General features: G+C 37.2%; 1 protein-coding gene across 2 annotated transcripts in view; it reads left to right on the forward strand.

The window, feature by feature from the left end:
• USP6NL (USP6 N-terminal like) overlaps positions 1-24285 on the forward strand; it is a 127520-nt gene that overhangs the window by 79601 nt on the left and 23634 nt on the right. For both annotated transcript variants that reach the window (XM_062020081.1, XM_062020086.1), the window contains exons 5-10: positions 296-335; positions 5299-5379; positions 13289-13396; positions 16471-16580; positions 19257-19305; positions 21076-21196. In XM_062020081.1, coding sequence (XP_061876065.1) covers positions 296-335; positions 5299-5379; positions 13289-13396; positions 16471-16580; positions 19257-19305; positions 21076-21196 — 509 coding nt within the window. The remainder of the gene's footprint in view (positions 1-295; positions 336-5298; positions 5380-13288; positions 13397-16470; positions 16581-19256; positions 19306-21075; positions 21197-24285) is intronic.

Consider the following 24285-nt stretch of genomic DNA (forward strand, 5'->3'; position numbering starts at 1 on the left):
TAGGTGCTTTTACTAAAGAAAAAACAACTTTCTCTTAAGTTCTAGTCTTTTGAAGCTATGCAGTTACTTCAATTTAGAAGGTTTGAGATTGAAGTTATTTTAGTTCTGTACTTAAAGTATTGTGAGTTTTACTGTGCTTAAAAGATAAATTCCAAGGATTCCTGTGTGCCATTGTCTTGGTTCTCTGCAGTTCAGAACTCTTGTTTGCTGATTATTATATAAATGATTACTTGAAAGAATCTATACAGAAATGATTTTGTGCCAAGAGTAACATGAACTTTATCTTTGTTTCCAGTCCCGAGGAGCTTCCTGTCCATGATGCAGCAATAGAAAAGGTAAGTGCAGTGTCTTCCAGTTTTCTGTCTGGAAAGCAAATGTTTACAGATTTATGACTTTTAAAATTATAAATCATTGTGAAAGGAGGAGATGGAGCATTTCAGAGATTGCATTCCCAAAGAAACATGTTCTAAATCCCGCAAGGCCATGTTAACTCGCCCACAGATCCACTGGGGCCCACACAATCTTGCATTTACTTGCTGCAGTGAGACATGAGTTTTCCTCACCCATTATATGACCTAGTAAAGGAAACAGAGCTGCTTAAGAGATCACACCCAACTCTGCCCTTGAAGAGCAGGAGCTATTGTCTCTGTGTCAAGAGCTGCCATCAGCTGTGCTCAGTGGATGAATTGTCCAAGAGAGGTGGTGGCTTTGATGCTGAAGTGTACCTTGCTGGCCCCTGAGGAGTAGAGCTTGTTTTTCTACTTTGATACATGGTGACAAATAATCCGAGCTGCCACTGAAATGTGATGACCTCCCGTGTACTGTTGAGTTGATGAGTCAGGTATATTCTGGATGTGTGAGACCTGTCAGCACCCAGTGTAGGCCCCAGTCCAAAAATCTTTCTACTACTGGAGAGTACTGGAGGAGAAGTTTGGGAACTGACATTTTGGGAATGTGGAAAGGTTTTACTAAAATCATCTTTCAGGAACTGAATTTCTACTTATCTGGGCCTAGTTACTATTGTTATTTCCCCTTGATCTATCAGGGTCACCGTTACCTCTTAAGACCAGATGAGATCCTTCTTGTTTGACTCTACCACTTCTGTATAATCTAAAAACTCAAAATATTTAAAGCTGTTAGCCTTCTTGGCTGTGCAAATCAGTAGAGTACATGTAAAAGGGATGGAATGAGTTTTTTCTAAAGCAGCTCAGCTGCCTGAATATTAAGAGCAGCAATGCTTCTGAAAATGAATTATTTTTAGCTTCAAAGTAAGGCTAGTAAGAAAGGCTTCTCATAAAAAGGGAACTTCTGCATTGGTTCACGTGTGTTCCTGCATATGCAGCCTAAAATAGTTGCATTTTCCTCTGATATTTCATTACATTTAATAACACAGTGTGTACATAATTTAATTTCCATCAGAAGGACACAGCAGGGTGGTGCATCCATGAGCATAAATATTAGACAACTTGGCAGTTGTTGTACTATATGTATTTTGAAGCTCTGATTTGCTGTGACTTTGTAGTTAGCCTGAAATTTCTGGGGGAAAGCAGTGTCTTAGTTCTCTGTTCCATATTCTATTCATGCTATCTTAGACAAAATGTCAGTATTTATTGAATCAGTGTTAAATTGCATATGTAGTGGGTTTTTTATAGTCGCACGGTAATGCTGCTATGTTAGACTCCTGGTTACACTCCTGATGAGATCCTGACCTCTGCTGGTTTGAGGTTTATCTGTCTTCTGTCACCCATGTTTGAATCTTTACCATTTTAAAGATGCCATTCATAGGAAAATTAACATGTCATGTTAATATAGGCTAAGATTGAAAGCTTTCTATTCAGTATCTTTTTAAGTAGTGTCACTTACTTGTCAGAACTATTTATGCTTTCCTTTTACCTTACTTGTAAATTTTAAAATGTGTTCCTAAGCTGTGTTGTCATTTTGTTTACAACTTAAGGAAAGGGTTGTGTATCCTTGTGAATTTTGGATCTCTGTTCTTCATATACATTTTAGTGAAAAACTTAAACTGGATTTTCTGTGTGTGTATTTATGCATGTATTTACATGCATAATACTTTTAGAATAGGCATTATTACTGTGAATGCAGAGTAATTTTGATGCTTCATTACCTTACTGGGTATTTGGTGACATAAATCTATCAAATCATTGTCCTACACTATGAACTGTTTAACCTTTAGATTATTCATCTTGCACATCTCAGATAAAACTAGAGGAGGAAAGATTACCAAGAGGAGAAAAGCAGAGAGAGAATTGACCTCAGGAAATCTGGAGTCAGTGTCTGTCTCTGTTTTTGAAGCACTATGAAGTGTTTTGTACATCATTTTCAGTGTTTTAGTTTTGTCTTTGCTTTACTTGATTATAAATTCTCTGGGGAAAGTTCAGCATTGCTTTAAGCCTCAGCTCCAGCACATTTGCTGTCCAGGAAGGCAGAGTGCTTCACAAAAGATGGATACTTGCCAACTTCGTGCTTTTTTGCTTTCACTAGTGTATTATTTACTGACATGAGAGTAAGAAACATTCTCTGCTTCAGTTACAGATTCTGTTATTCCCAATGGCAAAAATTCTTCAAAGTGTAGAATGTACCTAGAAAAGGCATAAATAGACTTTTTTTTTTCTCCTTTTGGGGTGACAGCTACATGGAACTTGCCTGAAAGAGTCTCAGCAGCATCCCTCTACTCTGCAATGAGCTGTGTCAGATCTATCCATATTTTCAGTGTTGCACCTGTTAGACATGAAAGAAAACGTAATTCATACTGGGGGAAAGCTGAAAGTTTCTAACAACTGAACACAGAAATAATTGCTGTTTTGACTACAGTAGCATCACTTGAGAACTGGGATAAATTGGCACAGAAGACATAAAAGCTTAAACAAGCATACAATTGAAGTGAGCATCTGGCTCAAAAGACCAAGAATCTTGAAAGTAGATCAAACATACAAATAAAAAGACTGTGGGAGCAGATAGGGGTTATTTTTTTTTTTTTACCAATTACCTGAACAACCTGTTGAGGGCAGAGACCTTTCCTGTCTTGATAGCAGTGCTATTCCTGCAATCTAAACTATGCCTAGAGAACATCTGCTTTAAGAGATGTTAAAAATGCTCTTTTCTTCAAGAAGTTTCAAGTATGGAGAAGAATCAGAAACGATGTGAGATGTGTGAAACCTGGGAAGCAGTTCTTTGTACAGTTTCCTTCTAACCTAATTCCTAAGAGAAGTCTTTAAAAAAAAAAAAGGTAAAAATAAAGAAAGAAACTGTTTGAGATACTGCCTAAAAAAGCATGGATCCTGGACAAGAGTGTGAGCAGTTGATTGCAAAATGAATAGTTAGTTAAGGTTGAAAGAGCAGAGGCACTTCTTCCCCTGTAACTTCCTTAAACTTCTGTCAGGCTTATGTCAGTTTGAGTCAAATAAAAATGATTTCAAGAAACAAACCTAACTATTCCAAAAAAATCCAAGGAGGAATTTCTTCACTGTGAGGGTGAGGGAGCACTGGAACAGGCTGTCCAGATGGATTGTGGAGTCTCCTTCTCTGAAGACATTCAAACCCCACCTGGACGAGTTCCTGTGTGACCTACTCTAGGTGGTCCTGCTCTGGCAGGAGGGTTGGACTAGATGATCTTTCATTATCTCTCCCAGCCCTTGAGACTCTGTGATTCTGTCATTTGCAGGACACTTATTGGCCTGAAACGTGGTTAAAGTGGACCTAAGCAAGTCATCAAGTCATAATTCTGCAAGTGCAAGGCTTTAGACTTCTCAATTCAAGAATTGCTTTGCCTATTTTGTTGCACTGATAGTCAAGAAAGAATGCAGAAATTCTGATGAGCAAAAGCTGGAAGTAAAATTAGAATTCTATTGAGACAATAAGTAATAACTAACTTTTATATGTTTCCCCAACATTTCATATGCAGGTTGACTTAATGAATAATTTATGAAAGTATTAAAAAGTTTCCAGTATCCTGCAGAGCTTTGAAATTAAACTCTTACGTTGTTACCATATTGTATCACTTAACTATATGAAATAGAATATCCTTCCTGTCTTTAAACCCTGGATTTGAAGTTTTTTGTGGGTTTCTCCTTACAAAACCTCTAGATGTTTGTTTATGTTCATTTTTAAAGAGAAAGCAATAGCCACACACTTCATATTTTCCTGCTTGAGCTTTTCTGGTGTTCATCCTCAGCTCCAAAACATTATGAAAGAGTTGAAATGGGGTTAACAAAAATTTTAAAAGTACTACAAAGTTTGCTGTTAATGATATAATCAGAGACACCTTGCCTACTTCACAGCATGTAAACCTGGGCTGTAAAAATACATACGGAAAGTCTTCTTACCATTGCAGCCAACAGAATACACATTTTTGGCTGTGAAGAGGCAAAGTGAGCTGGAATTCCAGGGATTGAATAGCAAATTCCAAGTGCTTGTTTAGTTCCCAAATTCAAGAAATTGATTGCAACTGTAACAAAGTTTTGATAGGGATAATGTCAGTCTTTAAGGTAGTAGGATTGTCCCATGATTCTAAAGCAGTATCTAGATAAATATGTGTTGGATTCGTGTTGTACTTTTTACTAGAACTGTTTGAGAAGTTTTTTTTAATTATTATTTATTTGACTTAGGATTTTATCACCTTGTTACTGAAATATTTTTGTCAGTAACTTAAGCAAGTATATCTTACCTTTGGAAGAAATCCTTGATGTTCAGATATATAGAATGACCTAGATAAAAATGGAAGACTCTAGCTTTTAATGTCCAGAATTAGAGCTTATTCCTACTTCTATTACTGCACTGTTGCTCTTGAATGCACTCTTTTTTGTTCATGAACTTTGTACCTTTTATGAGAGGATGGTTTGTGTGAGCACTGAAAAAATGATAGCTAAAAAATGATAGCTAATTCTGAGTCAAGAAGATCATACTTTGAGCCAACTAATTTTTAAGAAGCTTGCAGCTTTACCCAAACGTTTGAGTGTAAATGCAAATTGAAGTGTTTTGTGCTTAGCAAAAAATGTGTAGAGAAGAAACTTTTGTGAGTGAATCTTGTGCTTAATCTCCTCTTATAAAGTACAATTTTTTTACATAGTCCTGAAAGGAAATGTTTCTGCAGAGTTTTTTTATTGACTCGATTTATTGATTCACTTAAAGTGAACTTTTTTGTTACTTCTTGTTGCTGCCTTACAGGACTGCAGAAAAAGTTGATGATGCTGTGCTAAACTGTTTCTCAATAACTAGAAAAACTTAAATAATTTAAAATTTAATCTTTCTTTAAACATTAAAAATATTATTTCTTTTCAGCAAAAGCACCTTGAAATTGAAAGAACCACAAAATGGCTTAAGATGCTGAAAAGCTGGGAAAAATACAAGAATACTGAAAAGGTAAAGTGATGCATGCTTTTTTTTCTTTTGCTATTGCCTCTGAATGAATGTATATCCTTAAATTAGATTGTTTCTGTTTAGAAGGTGTGAAAAAACACCAAACACTCCACTGAAAGAAAAAGGCTTTTTGTTTTTCCAAAATGCCAAGCATACATGATAACCCAATAACAATAACAACCCCACAAACCTAGTGGTAAAGTGCAAGGAATTTCTAAGACCTATATTGTGTAGACTCTCTAACATACAATAATAATTGTGTGCTGAACTGCCCTGCACTTCACTGTGAGACTGGAGCTAGGATCACACAGCATACTGTGTTCACGTCTGCAAGGTCATCTCTGGAGTGGATGAAGTATCAGACCTGCTTGTCTTGTGCTGCAGAGAGCTGGAAGCTGTATTTGCTTTAGGCTTTGAGAATGTGAAGGAGGAAAAAAAGAAAACTCTCTATAAACTTGAGAAGTGGAGGCCCCTTTAAATGAGTGTAGATGAATTCTTCATAAATCTTCTTTCAAGGGTTATGAATTTTAACATTACTTTTTTTATTCCTTGTATGTGTGCTGGATACTGGACTAATTAACATTTAAATTTAAAGTTAGTCTTTTCAGTTACTGGTAGCATCTTATTAAAATCTATGAGGTTCTTTTATTATTAATCTTCTCTTCTATGATTTCCTTTTTTTGTTTCTTTTTTTCCACCCCCTTTTTTCTTGCAACCCAGGTTTACTGAAGGGTCTCAGATAGCTTAAAGTCATGGATCAGTGAAAACCACCTTGAATAACTCTTCAAGGAAACTGATTAGTCATAACATGGGGAATATAGTTTGATGTTTAAATTATCATGCTTGCCAGCACAGATATCTTAGGATATCCCAAGATAATTGGTTGCTTTGTTAAAAGGAGGGTTGCACTAAGTTAGAAGTTAAAAAGTGTAGGAATTTATTCAGTGACCTGTCCTCCTTGGGAAAAGTCTGTTTTTCCTGTGAGCAATATTACATTCAAAATCTTCAAGAGAAGTGAAATTTTTCATGGTATGAATGGGATCTACTTTGGAATAAAATCTTCTATACCTCGATGGGATTTTTTTTAAAATGTTGGAATCAATATGAACTGAAACCTGCTGGCAGATACTTAACAGTGCCCAGCAGTGCTACAGCATTTCTTGACTTGAAGTCAAATGATTTTCTATGTGAAGCTGCAGGTGAATTTTTAGGAAATGAATTGCCCATTAATAATCTTTAAATTGCTTTTTGGATTTTTAGTTACAGAATCTTTTTTTTTTATCCTACTCAGACAAGAAATAATGGTCTGGGGGTGGTGACAGAACATGAGTTACGTTAGATGTGCCTTTAAGTGCTAATTCCTTTTAATTACTTTCAAAGCTACATTGTGATTTTCACATGAATAGTTTATTTGGTGGAATTGTAGTCTTGGTCATCCTAAAATCATGGAAGGATTTCAACTTGAAGAAACCTTGATAGAGGAGTTCTATTCCCAGTACTGTGTTCTAGAGAGATTTTTGTAATTGTTCTTGTAGCTGTTTGGTGAATAACACAGAATTACAAGGTTCTCAAATTCAAAATACGTCTTCTCTTCAATAAGGCATCTAGAACTTGCATTTCCTGTTGGAAATTGTGTTGGTATTTACTGATGCTCCTGATTCACTTGTATTTTGCTGAGAGCTGGAGGACAAATATAGCACAGTGGAAAATGTTAAATTGAGACCAAAGTTTCTGTTAGCTTCATGAGGAGGGAACTGAGATACTACAATTCCAAGTAGAGAGAGAAACGAACTCATCATGTCATCTGCTCATTGTTTCTTACTGCCTTTGAGACTAGTAGCTGTCTCACACTTTTCTGTTCTTAAAAACTTTAGAGCCAGGGGTTGGTGTTTTTCAGGGTGTAACTAAGAAGGTAGCATTTCCCTTTCTTAAAATATGAAATGAATCCATGAAAAAGTAATCATTTGTTTCCCAAGTTCTTTGAATCCTACTTTCTGTCCTATCATTTCCTCTGGAAGGAGAAGCTAAAGGCTTCTTGTGACATTTTTTACTTTGTTCTGCTGTGGCCATTGAGTGGTTGGAAGATGGAGCATGTTCCCCAATCTAAGAGGTTTTTAAAAAACCTGTGTAACATCTGCTTTGTTTGCAAAGAGAATGTTAAATATGGTCTTCCATGTAACACAACAACTATATGTTGTCTGAGCAGCAGCAGTCTTCCTCTTCAGCCATTGGTGATCTCAGTCTGTGATACATTAACTTAGCTGAATAATCCTCTGTTCACTGAGCATGCAGAAAGTAAAACAGGTCAGATGAGCAGAAAGAGTTTCAGTTCTCGTAACAAATTATTGGCTGGGCTATAAATAGTGGCACGAACAATTCAATATGTTCATAAATGGGAGGCACTTTGCTAGAGGCTAGGGAAAATATTCACTGGTTGTTGGACGCCGGTGGAGCATGTGAGTCTTTGAAAACAAGGGTGTTTTCCTTATTCTTTCTCACATCTTCTCTGGTAAGTGAACCAGAATGTACAGAATGAAGAGCCTCCACCTCCTCCCAAGCAAGCATTGGGAAATCCGACTTTATTTGTCACCGCTTTTTATGGAAAGTCTGGTGATGTCCTCAGGGTTGTACAAAACTCTCAAAGACAGTTTTTGTCTGAAAGTGTGTTGTAAGCTTTCCATGCTTGCCTTCTTGAGGCACGGAAGCAATAGTTCCAAGAACAATTCATGACTCTTCACTTGACTGGATAAAGTGGTTAACAGCAGAGGAACAAATTGCTAGAGAAAACAAATAGCTTGTAACTTAAACTCATTTCATGTGATACTCCCGTGGTTTCTGTGCTGTCAGACTAGTCCCAAAATCAGCACTGTTTAGGAACAGCATTGAAGGGAAAATTGCAGCAACAGCAACAGTAATAATGTAGTAAGGTTATAGATTATAACTGTAGTGATTGGTTTTGGAGAATGGCATACTTGAGAAATGCTTGTGTTCTTAGAAAGAGAGCAAGGGAGAGTCAGAGGTGATGATCCCAGGGATAAAGCAGGTATATACAAGAGCAGGATTCAGCCTGTTTGTAATGAGCCTTCGTAACAAACAGCTGAGAGAGTTTTGGCTTGAAGAAATCTGTTAATACTGCACAAATACTGTAAATGAGTCCATATATTTGGTTACATTATCCAAAACTGCCGCACACATAATTGCAAAATACAGTTTTCATTTAGTACCCTTGCAGAGCTGCCTATAAGCTGCTTCCTTATTTTTTTCTGTCTTAACTTCACAAGGAGAATTAATGAGAAAACATTAACACACTGATGTGTGTGTGTGTGTGCACAAGATGCTTCAGTTTGCATCTTCCCGTTATCTTTATTATAGAGAAGTCTATGATTCTATGAAGGCTCTGGGAACTTCACACTGTTTTCTCATTATAACTTCTATGCTTAAACCTAATTAAAAGAAAGAGGAGGCAGGGAGGGGGAATGCAGGGCAGCAATGTGTGACCATGAAGAACTGGAAAGAGCTGGAATAGTTATCACATTAGAGACAAACATATTTGAGTAATGATTTACAGATATCATCTACCAGTTACCTCAGGAGCCATGGATGCAAATCATCAGGTCCCATGGACTCGTGCATCTTCAGGTTCCTTAGATGGTCTCGAACTTGATCTCTGGTGGTGACTGGTTTTCATTCTCACAGTCTCTGCTTCTGCTATCTGTGATTTGGATGGAGTGGCTGGAGCACTTGTCAGTGAAGATTGAGGCAAAAAAAAAATCATGGAGTTCCTCAGCCTTCTCTGTTCTGCCTAACCAGGTCTTTTGTTTCCTTCTGAAGACGGCCCACATTTTCAGAGTCACAGAATGAAAGGGGTTGGAAGGGACCTCTAGACATCTAGTCCAGCCCTGCCACTAAAGCAGGTTAACCTAGATCAGGTTACACATCTTGTCTAGTCTTCCTTTTATCACTGATGTCCCTGGAAAAGTTTAATTCTATTAGGGCTTTAGCTTTGCTAACCTGATCTCTGGCTGCTCAGATGATTTCTCTGTATTCCTTCCAGGTTACCTGTCCTTGCTTCCACCCTCTGTAGTCTACCTCTTTTTGTGTTGAGTTTGTCCAGGAGCTCCTTGTTCATCCGTGCAGGCCTCCTGGCATTTTTGCCTGACTTCCTCTTTGTGTATAAAACTCCCTGATTCTTATATGATGATTATTTAGGAGTCTCTTCAGTGGAGTCATCATGATTCTTACAGACACCAGTCTCTGAAGTGTTTAACTGCCCTTGTGTGTTCATATGATTGATACTTGCAAAACAAAGCTTTCATCACCCCATCAGTTATTTCTTACGCAGCGACTGTCATAGAGCAGCAAAGTTTATGTTTTAGTGTTGTCTTTGTCTGCCTTACGCTTTTATTTCCTATTTGTATTCTGCTGCTTTAATAATCCAGGGTGCAGTCAACTACCACAGATAGTAAATCCTTCCTGTCTTAGTATGTTCATAACTTTCAGGAAAGATTAAATGAAACTATTAGATGTTATATTCCCATTTGAGTATTTCCACCAAAGAATTTCTGTCTTTCACTGTCTACCTTAATCTGTGATTGAAGTTGCCTAGATTGAGAGGGAAAGGAAGAAGCGAAACAATCAAGGTAGCTGGCAATTTCCAGCTGCTCTGGCATTCACACTGAATATAATAATCAAGTCTCCACTTAGTTTAGAGTCTGAACACAGAGCGTTAATGAAGAACCCTCTTTGCATGCCTGAGATTTTTTTGAATGAGATTGAGCAAGTCTTGTATTTGCACTTTTTCTTCCTTTTATGCAACTCACAGAAACTGAAGAACCTCTAAAGACTGCTGCCTTTATAAATACACTTTCTTTTCATTATAAATATACTTTCCTGTGAGACTTCAGATTTTAATTCTTACGCTTCTCATCACTGATTCTTTTTGAGGTGGCAGAGTCCCTCTGCTGCTTGTGCAGCTCTTCCTGACATAACTGAGAAAGTTTTATTTTCAAGAAAACCAGTTTTATGTCTTGCATCAGGGGGAATGCTGGTTCTCACTCTTTAGGCTAGTACTGTGTGATAGTGGCCTTGTTTCTTGTGCAGAAATTCATTGGATTTACTAGCTGGAGAGACTGGGGCAGGGAAAAGAAGGGGAGATTGTGTGTTTTCCAGGCTTTTTGAACAGAGACCATTTGGAATGTTGGATATTACAGATTTAATTATTAGAGGTGATACCTAGTTTGGAATATTCCAAGTGTGAGAGGGTTTTTTTTTTCCTTCTTGCTGTGTAAGCTTTTGAATGATAGAGTTATAGAATGGTAGGGATCAGAAGGGACCTTTAGAGATGATCTAGTCCAACCTCCTTACTAAAGCAGGTGCACTTAGATCAGGTCATACAGCAACGTGTCCAGGCAAGTTTGGAAGCATCCAGAGAAGGAGACTCCACACCCTCCCTGGGCAGCCTGTGCCAAGGCACACTCACCCTCACAGTTAAATAATGTTGAACTGTTCCTTATGTTTAGATGGAACATTTAATATGTTCCAGCCTCTTTCCATCACCCTTTGTCCTGTCACTAGATACAACAGAAAAATGTGATGTCCCAACCTCCTGACATCCACCATTTAGATATTTGTCAATACTTTAAAATTAATTCTGTCTTTTTTTTTTTTTTCTCATTTCATAATGGGAAGGTCCATGTACAGGTCCAAGTAACTTTTGCACGAGAAGCTCCTTTTGTGTTCCCCGATGTGTTTCAGAGCACACTGCTGCAGTACCATGGGGCTGGGGAATGCAACTGTGTGTCACTGGAGACTTGTAACATTGCTTTTTAAAAATGATTTTATCATTTTTAATGTTTTTTTCTTTAAAATCCCCAGAAAAGATTTTGCACATCTGACTCAGTCTACTGCTTTCTTTTCAGGATGACTCCTCTGCAATTGTTGTGGCTTGGCTTTCAAAAAGACTGAATTATCCTCTCTTGCAAGTGGTTATACTTGTGTCTAGGTTGACATATACTGAAAGTCTCAGTGTGAGCTGAAATCTGGATATCCATCTATAGGGAAGGTTGCTTTGTAGCACTGTACATTGTTCTTTATCCTTACAGAAGAAACTATGACACTAAAGGTGTTGCTGCTTTAGTATTGTTAATATTAAAGCAGCAAAGTTTTCTTTGAAAAGCACAACATTTTCTTTGTGAACAGTCTCCAGGATTGCTGTTGCATCTTATACAAGTTTAAAATTCTCACTTAAAAAAAGGCGACGGGAGAAAAAGTCAGAACCTTACTTATCTAAGAGTTACGCGTTCTAAAATGCAGACACGAATCCTTTCTGGTGTTAAAAGACACTTTCAAAGATCTGATATAACCCAAACAACAGAGCTTTGCAAATATGCTGCAATGAATGAGGGGTTTCATTAATCTTCAAAAACTGGACACGTAAGGGATGTGAAAAAGAAAAAAGAATCCTGGTTTTGAGGAAGACATTTCTTTGAATATCTGTCTTATTTTACATTACTTCTATGAATGTTTTAAGGAAGTGATGGCTTTGTCAACTGACGGTTTTAAGCTCTGACTTTCATTTTAGGTTAAATGCAAAGAATAAAGTGGGGAGGAGTCGTGTGTGTTCTCTCTTAAATCTAATTGTCTTCCTATGCCATCGTTAAAATTAATGGTAAAAACTGAACTTCAGAGAGGTTCATTTTCTGTGTTCAGAGTTCTCTGCTTTTCAGGAGACAATAGCTAAGAAAAGGAAAGACTTTGTTTTGCACATTTTAAGAATTACTAGGATTCAGTTGCTCTGAGGCTTTGCTGAGTCTCTCCTGGCTGCGTAAACCCAATGCTTCAGACAGTCCGTCTTTCTGCGTTTAGAGGCTCTTCCATGCTCCTAAATGCTACAGTGTAAAGAGATACAAATCAGAAGAGAACCGAGGAAGACAATTGTCAATTCTCCTAATTGTTTTCATATAAGCCCCATAAGACCCAAACCACTGACTGAGTCAAAAGCAGTGCCATGTCAGAGGCCAGACTCATAGCCTATATAAGATGACTCTAGTTCCACACAGGTTATCCCTTTCTGACCCATTTCTAATATAAGCTTTATGTGTCAGAACAGAATAGGGAATTCAATTTTCCATTTCACAGCTATGAATTGCATGCAGTGTTGGTAGGTTGTTCTGTTTTCTCAGAAAATTATAGCTAGAATATCTTTTATATGTTGTTTTCCTAGAAATGGTTTAATATACATTTAGAAAACTGTTAGTTTAAAAATATAATCTGAAATCTGTTAGCTTTCGAAATGGCACATCCTGGGGTTTTTTATGATCTGACATGTTTGTTTGGTATGCATACACACACTTCACAGTTTTATAAAAACTTAAAAATCAATTGTGCTTATGATTTTTTTAACTGGTAAGCTTTAAAGCTTTGTGATCTTGCTGGTTGCCTTTCACCATTGCCATTTCTAGTTTTTAGTTAATGTGAGTTGTTTGTGGCTTGTGCTGAAATACTGCATTGGTAGGAGTCTGATTTTTTTGAGTCAATGGCAAAGTTTAGAGTATTCTTTCTAGTATTTGTAGAATAAGTGCTGCTCAGCAGAGACGATACAATTTTGATAGCCCTTCCTACATGCTAGAGTGCTGGCTTGTAAGCATCACCTGCAGAGAGTGATGTTTTGGCTTGTCTGTCCCTTTTGTTCCCTGTGCCTCTGCTAATTCCATCAACAGAATTCCAGATAGCATCAGTGTGCATTTCCAGTCCCTCAAAAGACATTGGAAGAACTTTGTCCTCATCAAGTCACCCTTTTGTTAGCACAATTGATATAATGGCATTTTTCTCTTTAGCATGTTGTGCATTACTGTTCCTTTTGTTCAGAATGTTGTAGATTTTACTGCATTTATATTTTCTTTTCTTTTTACAGTTTCATAGGAGAATTTATAAAGGAATCCCACTGCAGTTCAGAGGGCAAGTCTGGTCTCTACTACTTGATGTTCCTAAAATGAAAGAAGAAATGAAAGATTTCTATAATGTGAGTTTGTAGGATTTCCACTTAATTAAAAATGTTCAGATGCTAAGACTACAGGCTTTATTTTAAGCTTTTGTTGTTACATAGTGTTTAAAAAAAGCATTAGAATTTGCTGCTGGTGTTAGCTAGGAAAAAGGCCATCTATTGAAAAGCACTTTTCCATCTTACTTTTGGCTCTCTAATTCATGTAATGAATTTGATCTTTGTTCCATTTCTTTTCCCGTACTCAAATACTTGCAAAAGCCCTTCTAAAAGCAAAGCAAAATAAGGAAAAGAAACCCTGTTTCAGTATGAAGATGGAAATCTCTGAAACTACAGTTCTTTGAGAACTGTCTAGTGAGGAGGCACCTTGTTAGCTGAATATCTCTAAGAGGAGTTTCAGTGTTCTGGAGGGGATAGAGATTGATGCCTTAACCTTTTAAAACCCAGAACAATCTGCTGTCTCTCTGATCTCTAAATGAAGCTTAGATATCCCTCACAAAGCACTGTCTGGCTATTTGATTATGTTTTTAAAGGTGCAACCGATGACAGGATGTTAACCCCACAAAATTCCACAGGCAGAAATTGACCACTTAAGCATATCTCCTATTTAGAATACAAACAAAGTAGCTATGTGTTACCCACCCCAGCCACCATCCTCATCCTGAGTAGCAGTTAAAGCAACCTCTGAGTTATTGTGGTTACATTCCTCTAATTTTTTCCCTACTAAAAGTGGAGTGTGTGGGTGTGAATGTAGCTAAGGACCATCAGATCTGAAGTTCAGACCCAAGAGTAGGGATTAAGGTTCATGTGCAGGCTAGTAAGTAAGGTGGATGGGGAATCAAATACTTCAAAACTGTCTTTTCCTCTCTGCTAAAGTATTATAGAGAGAGTTTAGCCAACAGAAGGGCAATTTACTATTGTAGAGAGTTTGATTTTTTTTTTTTTTTCCCAACAGGAATTAAAATACTCACTGCCTCTGAAAGAAATAATGTCCAGAGTTCAGAGGAGATACATTGCTTGCTTGATTTTTGGGGTTTTCTAATAGCAGTTTTTTGCAGCTGAGACTTTGAGTCTGAGTAGACGAGAAATCTTGCAAGGTCATGAAAGAAGATCAATGTTGGCATTGATGTTACCTAAATTTTGGTGTCTGTGATCTTCCTCTTAAATTTTTTATCTCTCTTTAGTCTGACAGGCTACTCTTTCTGACTGCTATATTTTGTTTAACTTTGTAAGTAAGACTAGTGGCAGATCCAAAAGAGATAAAACAGAGTTCATGCTGAATAATGTGTAAAGAATACTGAGGAAAATTAGGAGCATTTAAAAATGGATCAGTTCATTTTCAGAAATGAGTAATGCCATCTAGTGCTCATTGCAAACCAAAAAAGTACTTGTAGCTCAGATATAGAGGTAGAAAGAATTTTTTCCGTCCTTAGCTTAGCTTATCTATGATAAGTTCATTTTACATCTCTCCATTTTCCCCATTTCCTAAAGTGATATTAGCACTCCTCATTACAAGTATCACTTAAAATTTACACACCTTAAAATTAGAAGGAAAATATGCACATTTGCTGTAGGTCAAACAGCTTCTTTGGGTTCTCTGTGCAGGGCAATTACTTGTTCTTAATCCTCTGTCCTTTGTGTTTCTCAGACTCTACATATCTTTTCAGTCTTCCACACTGGCAAGGACTCAGAGTGCTTTTTTTCTCTGTGTTCCAAGAAATCATAGGCTCTGGGTCCTCATGCCACCTTAAAACTATGCATTTTCCCATTGCTTCTTTTCTGTTTGTCTGGGGAACTAATCCTTCTGGATATTATTACTTCAAATTATAGCAAAAGGTGCACAAAGCTGAGATTGTGGTTAGATTTTTACTGGTTAATGGCTGCTGCTGGTGGTTCAATGACAGAGGGGTAATTCCTGATGTGCCTGAAGCTTCTGGTTGTGTTCAGGAAACTAAATGGATGTTTTTGTTCCCTGTTTGATCCTTTTATTTTTCTTATTTTTATCTTGAAAACTTTTTATTCTCTTGCAAGTAGAGTCTATAGAGTTCTGCCTTTTGATTGTCTGTGGTATTCTCTAATCATTCCTACTCAGATGTAATGTTTTGAAAATGCCATATTGAATCCAGTTAGAAATGTCTTGCAAACTCAACTTTTAGGGATAGAAGTGAGAATGAATGAATGAATATCAGGAGAAAATTACTTTAAGTGTGAAAAGTAAGGCAGCAATCTAACCTCTGCAGGCTTCCCAAGTATTCAATTGAAAAATTGGATTTAATTATAAAATGTTAAAGCAAATTCTAAAGTAGAGGTATTCTACACCTAAATTAGATTAGAACAGAAAGAGGAAATTACTAGAGAAAATGTCCATTATTTCTACTTAGATAATAACTGGCAGCTGTGTAGCTATTACTTCTGCCTAAAGAAAAAGGCAGAAGAGGTATGAACTGCGCTAAATCATTTGCCAGAAGTCCAATCTGGAGCACTTGCATCTTAGAGTCTTTTTCCTGAGTACTGAAATTCACTTTCTTTATTTCTACAGTGAGGTACCTACCTGAGAAATGGCAATTAGAAATTTGAAATGCTGAAACGTAGCCTTGAATAGGGGTACTGAGTGGTGTGTGACAAAAAGTGTGTGTGATGGGATTGATCTTTTCACATAGACACTGTGCAAATGTGCCTGACTCTTCAGAATTTATATATGTATGTGCATAGTTTGGAAGATAAAATTGTGAGTTCCTATTGTAGATTACAGAATCAAAAAGTGGTGAGGGCTCTAGAGACCGGGAAGGGACCTGTAGAGACCATCTAGTCCAACCCCCTGCTCAAACTGGTTCCTCTCCATCAGGTCAGACAGGGATGAGTCCAGGTGGGTTTGGAAACTTCCAGAGGAGACTCCACACTCTCCCTGGGCAGCTTGTGCCAGGGCTCCCTCACCTGCATGGGAAAAAAGTTTCTCTTCCTATTAAAGTGAAGCTTACCAAGTGTTACAAATCATGAGATGACAAATACTTCATTATAGGTGTACAGTCAGTCAGCTTTCTGCTATTTTAGTTTGCCATTTCAATGTTAATTTCTTTTCCTTGCTGTTTTTCCAGAAATTGAAGTGTCAAGCACGAGGGTCTTCACCAGATATTAGGCAAATTGATCTCGATGTGAATCGGACATACAGAGATCACATCATGTTTCGAGATAGATATGGTGTTAAGTAAGTAAACTAAAAGGTTTTGTTGTGCTTATCTTAAAACTGTCTTCTGATCTGCTGCAAGCCTCTTCAACCCATGCAAGCATATTGAATGTAAGATGCAAACTTTCCAAGCAGGATTGTCTGTGTGCAATGATGTAATTCCTGTTTGTGCTGCCAAACTAGAGGGTCACTTCCAACCAACTAGTGTTGCCACACTGACATGATCATCAGGATTCCAAAAAAAAGCTATTTCTGAAGTGTTCTCATCTTTCATACTTAATAAAAAGTCACAGATATTGTAAGTACAAAGGCATGGGAATTACAAGGTAATAAATTCAGATTTATTACACAGTCATTTAATGTTGTATTTTCAAAAATAAAACAGCTTTTTGCATCTCTAATAACTTTGTATCTTCCCAGGGATTTTAACCTTCGTTTGGATTTTATGTTCCTCTTCTCCTGGTATCTAATTCAGAACCAAATAAAGCAGTGATTTATATCTGAGCATTTAATTATTTCCAAGTATAGACCTTCAGGATTTATTAAAAAACATTTTTTAACTGTTTTTGGATGAGGAATATTAGGCAGCTGTCATTTTTTAAAATGCTTATTAGGGAAATAATCAGGGATACAAACATCAGTATTGTTACTAGCTTGCAGCAGCAGCACCCTACTGAGATGAAGAGGATATTTTTTTTCCCTTCTGTGCCTGTATTGGTTGGGTTTTTAATCTCCTTCCCTTTCCCAGACAGTTTCTACAGTAGTCTGCTGTTTTCAAGAAGCAATAGTCAAAGAGTTGTGGATTTTAATGTGATAAGAAACTCTTTCTTATGTTATTATTCTACGTATTTTGGGGACAGAATATCAATCCAGGGAATTTCTCTGATGCCTGTAACACAGAATGGACTAGAAATTAGAAATTCCCAAGCTAAGAGTAGGGGATTGGACTTGATGATCTCTAAAGGTCACTTCCAACCCTGCCATTCTATATACCCTACTGTGCAGCCACTATAATTTGGATATATTTGTACAGTGCTATCTGTACTTGAGCTGACGTGCCTCATCTCTCAGTGGTACTGACACAGTGCCATGCAAAAGTGGCTCTGTTGCTTCTGGGCCTCTGTTAGATTTTATACACACGTTTTAGATGTTAGCAGAGACTTGCTACCCAATCAGTTTGGGGTTAACGCAAACAGAGCCAGATGCAGTCCCTATAGTTGTGTTTTAAGCTTGCCCTCAGAGTCCACAGGAAAGCCTTTGGCTGCATAAAGCAATTTCACACTTGGAATAGATCTTGGAATTATTGTACATATATTATGCATTTCCAGTGATGCCTTGGTGAGACTTTCAGAAATCATTTCACATAGCAATGAAATGAAGTCCTCTGGGTAAATCAATAGATTGTTTGACTTTGAAATAGACTGAATGTCTTTGAAGGTTCATTCTTTTACAGGTCTTCAGTGGTATCATCTGGTGTAAATCGTAACCAAATTACCATTATTTTATGGATTTTACTGGGAATGAGATTGAACTCTAATGTTTGGTTTCATATCGTCAACTGATGATATAGAATGTTCCTGTGTACATTTGGGACCTTTTAGTTTGTCCATGTAAAATAAGACTCCAGCTTAATATCTAGTATCTCAAGTTATGCTTTGATTACTGAAGAATGGCTGAGGTTCAGTTCTGCAAGAGGGCAAAGAAAGATGCCATAATCTAGATGCTTTGGTAAAAATCTCATCTTCCTAACAGAAAATACGCAGCTATTTTGCTTATGCTTTCTGTTTTTAACCTGCTACTACTTATTTCTAGACATCTGATTAGTGTCAAGCAGAAGGATTTAACAAATAAAGACCAGTATGGAGAGTATGCACAGAAAAGGGTAGAAAAAGGACAGTGTGCAAAACTCAGCAGTGAAATTTGAGCAGTGTTAATTGTAGATGAAGTGGTCATTCAGCTTTATGAATTCTCTCCACAACAAATCACAAAAAGTAGATGAGATTTTAAAAATTCATGATGAGAGCTCTCCACCATTGCATTGATATCCCAGTTGGAGAAGAGCAGAGTTCTGGTTTGCTTGGTTTTGTGTTCTTTTTGGGTTTGTTTTGGTGTTGCTACCTTCATAAGTTAGATTTTTTTTAGAGGAAGTGAAGGACCAAAGCTCTTTGTAATTCTAACTCGGATGTACATGGAGATCAGTACACTCTGGAGGACTGAGCACAGGATGCCTGCAATTTGGGTGCCAAGATTAAGACACTTTTATGGCTGCTTTGTGTATTTCAACTGTTCTGCATCTCTGTTTGAAATTAGTAACAGCTGTTAGTGTTCTGCAAGCACAGAAATCATGTCTGTGCTGTTTGAAGTTTGGCATTCAGAAAAAATCTATGTTTGAAATGTTAGCCCATCCTATATTTCAGTTTACCTGTCTGTAAAAATGATGATCAGACTCTGAAAGTTTTAAAGGTATTTTTTGAAACCTTTCAATATTTAAAATATCAGAGAAATGCTAAATATGATGTTGGTTTGAAATCAGAAGAGCAATGGTTGTAACATGTGATTTACCCTGGTCTTCAGTGCCAGGCAAGTTAAACTGAGGAAACAATGACCTATGTTTCCAAAACATAGATTGCTACTTTTATGCTTTACTATTTTTATCAAAAGATAATAATGTTTTCATTTCTACTCTTATTTCTCCAGGCAACAATCTTTATTCCATGTCTTAGCTGCATATTCCATATATAATACGGTAAGTTGTGTACCTTCACACTTACATATGGTTTCTCTGAAGGTGTCATGAGGTAGTAACTTGCAATTGTATCTTTCTTCTCCCTAAAAAATCCCCAACAAACGTTTCAGAGACCTTTGTACATAGAAATAAAGTCCTTCTTTGTTGACATGTTTTGTGCTGACGTTAAAAATAAAGCATCTTGATGACAAGTATCTTGCTATACAGACTGAACTGTGCATGCAGTTTGACTGAAACTGAGTATTGTGTCTAATAAGAATAGTGAATTTGTACTGTGCTGGAGTTTTATACTACTGATATTTCACCCCCATTTTATTAGATGCCTCTCATTACATTAGATGCCTCTCCTTCATTTCATAACATCACAGATTTGAATCTGTCTATGATCTGTCATCATTGGAATGATGGGAAGGAAAACCTACCATAGAAAGATACATGTTGGAGTAAAGGGGCCTATTTCATAACCTGAAGGCTTCTAACAAATGGAAAAAAAGGTTTTAAAGTGTGCATCTTCTTTACTTAAGCTGGAGGAGTGGGGTTCCTAGACTAAATCATAATGATTAGAAATGTGTATATTTTGTAATGTCTTTTGGTTGCATGCTAGAAATATAAGTAACAGAAATGCTATTTTCTCCATATTTAACTGGTTTTACATCTTTCATTTTATATCTGTCAGCAGCTCCCTAGAAGTGAATGTAAAAATGTGTAAAGTTAAGAAGAAAGTGAAATGTCTGTAACTAAATACCATTTTGTTTCATTTTTCCAAGTTTTGGGAAATGTAACCTTTCTATCCTGTTTCAATTTCTGTCTCCTCACAGCTCATAAAAGAATTTACATTGATGGAATTTATTGTCTTTCACTTATGTTGTCCTTAAGCTTTTCTTTGGAAGTAGCCTTGACACTTAGAAATAAAACTCTGGAAGGACCTTTATCTTCTGTGGAACATTGGACTAGTGTTGCATGAAAAATATTGTTTCAAATCAACTGTTAAAGTGTAGCGATGAGAGTACTGCAGTGAGGTTTTTATTTAGAACATTTATGTTGCATTTTTCCTCTTGATGTGTAATGGTTCTTATGCTTCGGTTTTATCTCAAGCAAATTTCTGCTGGGGAACTTGGAAACCTGAAAAAAAGCCTTATTCAACAATTAAGTCATTGTCCTTACACATACTTTATCAGTGGGGTTATCTGAGCAGCTAAATGATAGTGGCAGTTGGTTCCTGCCATAAAAGTAGAAATTAATAGCAGAGGAAATACTCAAGTTCATTTTTGGAACAATAGAACTTTTTTCTGTGGGTTTATTACATCTGCATGCAATGGGCTGCTAGACCTGAGCAGGTTGATAATTATAGGTCTCTCTTGAAAAGGCCTGTGTTTATCAGATGCTGGTCTGACTGTAAAGCAAAAGAAAGCAGGAGTTCCTTCCCCTAAAACCTCCAAAACTACAACTAAATAGAGAACACGTCCTTTTGGAGAGTGAGATGATACAGATTCTTGAAGTTACTAGTACTGACAAGGATTTTGTGTGTCAGTAGAGTTCTAATGAACAATCAAGACTTCTAGTTTACTTTTCAGTTGGAGAGTTTTGCATCATCCCGTCTGTCTATCAATATTTTAAATGTTTACATATTAAGTGTGCTTGGTATTATCATAATTAGAGAGCTTAGGCCATCAGGACAGACATTTTTTCCTTGAGCCAGTGGAAGAAAGGGCTCGTTGTTTTAAGGCTTTTGATTTCAGGATTTTAATATTCCCCTTGTCTGATTTTCAGGAAGTTGGATACTGTCAGGGAATGAGCCAGATTACAGCTTTACTCCTTATGTACATGAATGAAGAAGATGCCTTCTGGGCCTTGGTGAAGCTCCTCTCTGGTCCAAAGCATGCTATGCATGGTAAGAAGTTCCTTGTCACTTAATATATATTAGGTTTCAACCTGTCCCATTGAAGTTGTAAATTATTTGAAAGTAGGACTATGCTGTTCTGACTGTATAAGTCAAAAATAAGACATAACGGGAGCTTTATGCTGGAGGGGCTATTGGATGTTAGTGGAGCTCTCACCCTTGATGGTGAGTAATTGTTTTTATATGTGATATCTTTCAAATAGTTCTTAATGAAAATCAAGTTGTTTCCTTTCCTCTTAACCTCTCAGGAAGTTTAACAAATTGAAAGCTGGTTATGGAGACATCTATATGATAGTAAAATAGTTGTGGAATCGTAATACAGAATATGTTAAATGATATTGCAGCTATCATTTGTCAGGACAGGAATCTATAGTAGAAAATGGACTTGTATGTAGATTTTAACTTCGAGTTTCTTGGTTTTTGTCTCTGCCTTGCACAGCATTCCTGCTCTCATGGTCTTGTTAATTTTATGCCAAATGTAGTATGATTTATTCATATTCCATGGCTACTGATATGGAACAGTTCCCAGAATTCCAGCATCTTCTGTAGATGTTAGTAATGTGGTGATTCAGGAAAGCTGTAGTTCTTGGAAGCCTGAAAAAGGAAATGTTATCCTGAACGTGGGCTTTTTAGCATGTTTCCAAAGAGCTCTAGCTCCTTTTGTCTTCTTAAGACTTTCTCATACTGTAGTATCTTCCTCCTCTGGCTTTTCAGTGTTCCTGATGTTCTCCAACCACAACCAAGTACTAGTTGGTTGTTTTTCTGTTTATACTTCTGCAAAGCTATTGCCTTGAAAAAATCAAAGCAGATGTGACCGTCAGTGTAATAAGTGAAATGTTGAATTCAAGAGCCAAAGACTTGCTTGGATCTTTATGCACAGACTAAAAGCATCTTAAAAAATCTCTAGGTTTATTAATAATCAAGAGCTGTGCAACTACAACTGTGCTGAATGCTGAGCTCCTCAAAGGTCAAAGAAAACTTCAGCTGTTTTGGGGAGTAAGACTAGGTCAACTAGTTATGTACCAAATCCGTTGGTCTGGTTTTGATATGTGGGAGCTTTCCATAGATCTAGTTGCCTTTTTAAGATGCTGCATTTTAATTATTTTCCCAATTTTGCTGTTCTAATAGTTTTTCCATGTCTTTTTTTCTTCCTTTTTTTTTTAACATGAAAGGGTTGTAACCTTGGTATGTAATGCTAATGGAGAACTTCTGACATGAATTTCTCAGGCTGATTTTTGAGGTCATCATTTGAACTTGCAGCAGTGAACAACAGGGTTCATCTGGTAGCTGATGATGGACTTAAACAGGCAGATGTGTCACTTGTGTATGTATGGGAGTCAGTGCAGTGCCTGTGAAACTCTCCCTGAATACTCCATTCAGACCTTTCTCTCTCCTTCATTGCTTCCCTTCTGTCCATCCCCAGTTACAGAGCACACACCTGTCCAGTGGTGAGGGAAAGAAGGAGTAGCCCTTTCTTTCTTGCTTTTCTTCTTTAAATAATTAGTTGTGTTTGACTATGGGTTCTGTTCTTCCATTTTTGTTTTGGCTCTGCCATATGATGGTTTCTCTAAGACAAAATCTACAGGGCATCATTGAGAAGACACAACCTCTTCACAGATGACACTTGATGGTATTTCCCCTCAGCTGTTTCTTTACTGCAGGCTGATCAGATGTAACATTTTAGTTTGTTCTTGACACAGAAATGGTTGTATGCTTTCTGTGACTTCTTGCCCCTTTGAGATTTTTCCAGTACTCCTTCAGGATGGCTGGGACTTGACTAATTGTTCAAGAATGGACTCATAGCACATGTCAGATAGCTTAGGTCCCAGCAAAAACCCCCATGCAACTCCATGGGTGAAGCCTTAGTGTCTTTGTTATTTTATGGTTTTTTAACTCATTGAATTAGCTGCTTTAGGAGAAAAACTGAAGAGATGAAGCTACTTTGGTGATAGAACCTGTTAAGTACTGTTGGACGGTCAGACGGAATATCCACAGTCCTCTGTGCCTAAATGCACACTGATTTCTTCAGCAAAGCCCAGTAGATTGATTTAAAAGTCATGGCCTCTCTTTGTAAAAACCATGTTGATTCTTCTCTGGTGTTTTGCATCCATCTGGATGTCCATTTACTCCACTTGCTTTATTATGGTTCTGTCAATTCTTCTCAGAGTATTGACCTGACTATTGGAAGGAAAAAAACAATTCAAAAAAGGCTTACATCATGTCATCCACCTTCCAGGCTCCTGGTACTTGAAGCAAGAGGATTCATAGAATCGATATTTTAGCTGGTTGATCTTTGAGTTTTTTAAGAGTTGTGCAGGGTTCTGACTTGGAAGCCTCCCCAGTGTCTTCCATGGGAAAGTTTAACTTATTTTTAGTCTGGATTTGATCTTCTGTGAGCATTTCTAAAAAGCCTCACAGACTCTTGAACCTACATATTCTGTGTTAGGCTTTCTGCTTCTGAGCTGTTAGAAAATAGGTCTATTAGTCATTTTTTAATAGCTTTTGTTGTTTTGTGGGTTTTTTGGGGGTTTTTTTTGAGGGGTTTGTTTTTCACTTTTTCATACTGCCAGTGTTTGATCACCTCAGTTTTTCTGATCTGAATGCAACTTCAGCTTTTTGAAGGATTTTCTTTGAATGGTTTCTTTTCCTGCTGTGTAGCTGTACTCACTTTACTTTTCAGCTAGTATTGTGTTTGCTCTGAGCCTTTTCTTAACTCTGCTGATAACCCAATTGGAAGGGGATCTTAGTGCTTTCCTTTTCCAGTGTATGACCCCTGAAACTGTTAAAGGTTTTAATTATGCCCTTAGTTTCAGTTGTGTGAGCTCACAATCTTTACTTTGTACTATGTACTCCTATTTGTCTGGGTAGAATATTTCTATTGTCTTTTTTTCTTATCATCTTTTCTTCAGTGCTGTCAGAGACCAGCTCTTTCCAGGACGATTAGAAAAGATTAACCCTTACCAGGCAAATCCTTTCGAAGGCCATTCTACCCTTTCAGGCAGAGTGGTCTCATCACAGTGCAGACAGTTGTAGTAGCTGCCCATGCTGTTTGCTCTTCTATCGTGAATTTGCTGGCCATA

The sequence above is a fragment of the Colius striatus genome, chromosome 1 (assembly GCF_028858725.1).
Source record: "Colius striatus isolate bColStr4 chromosome 1, bColStr4.1.hap1, whole genome shotgun sequence".
Classification (NCBI taxonomy): Eukaryota; Metazoa; Chordata; class Aves; order Coliiformes; family Coliidae; genus Colius; species Colius striatus.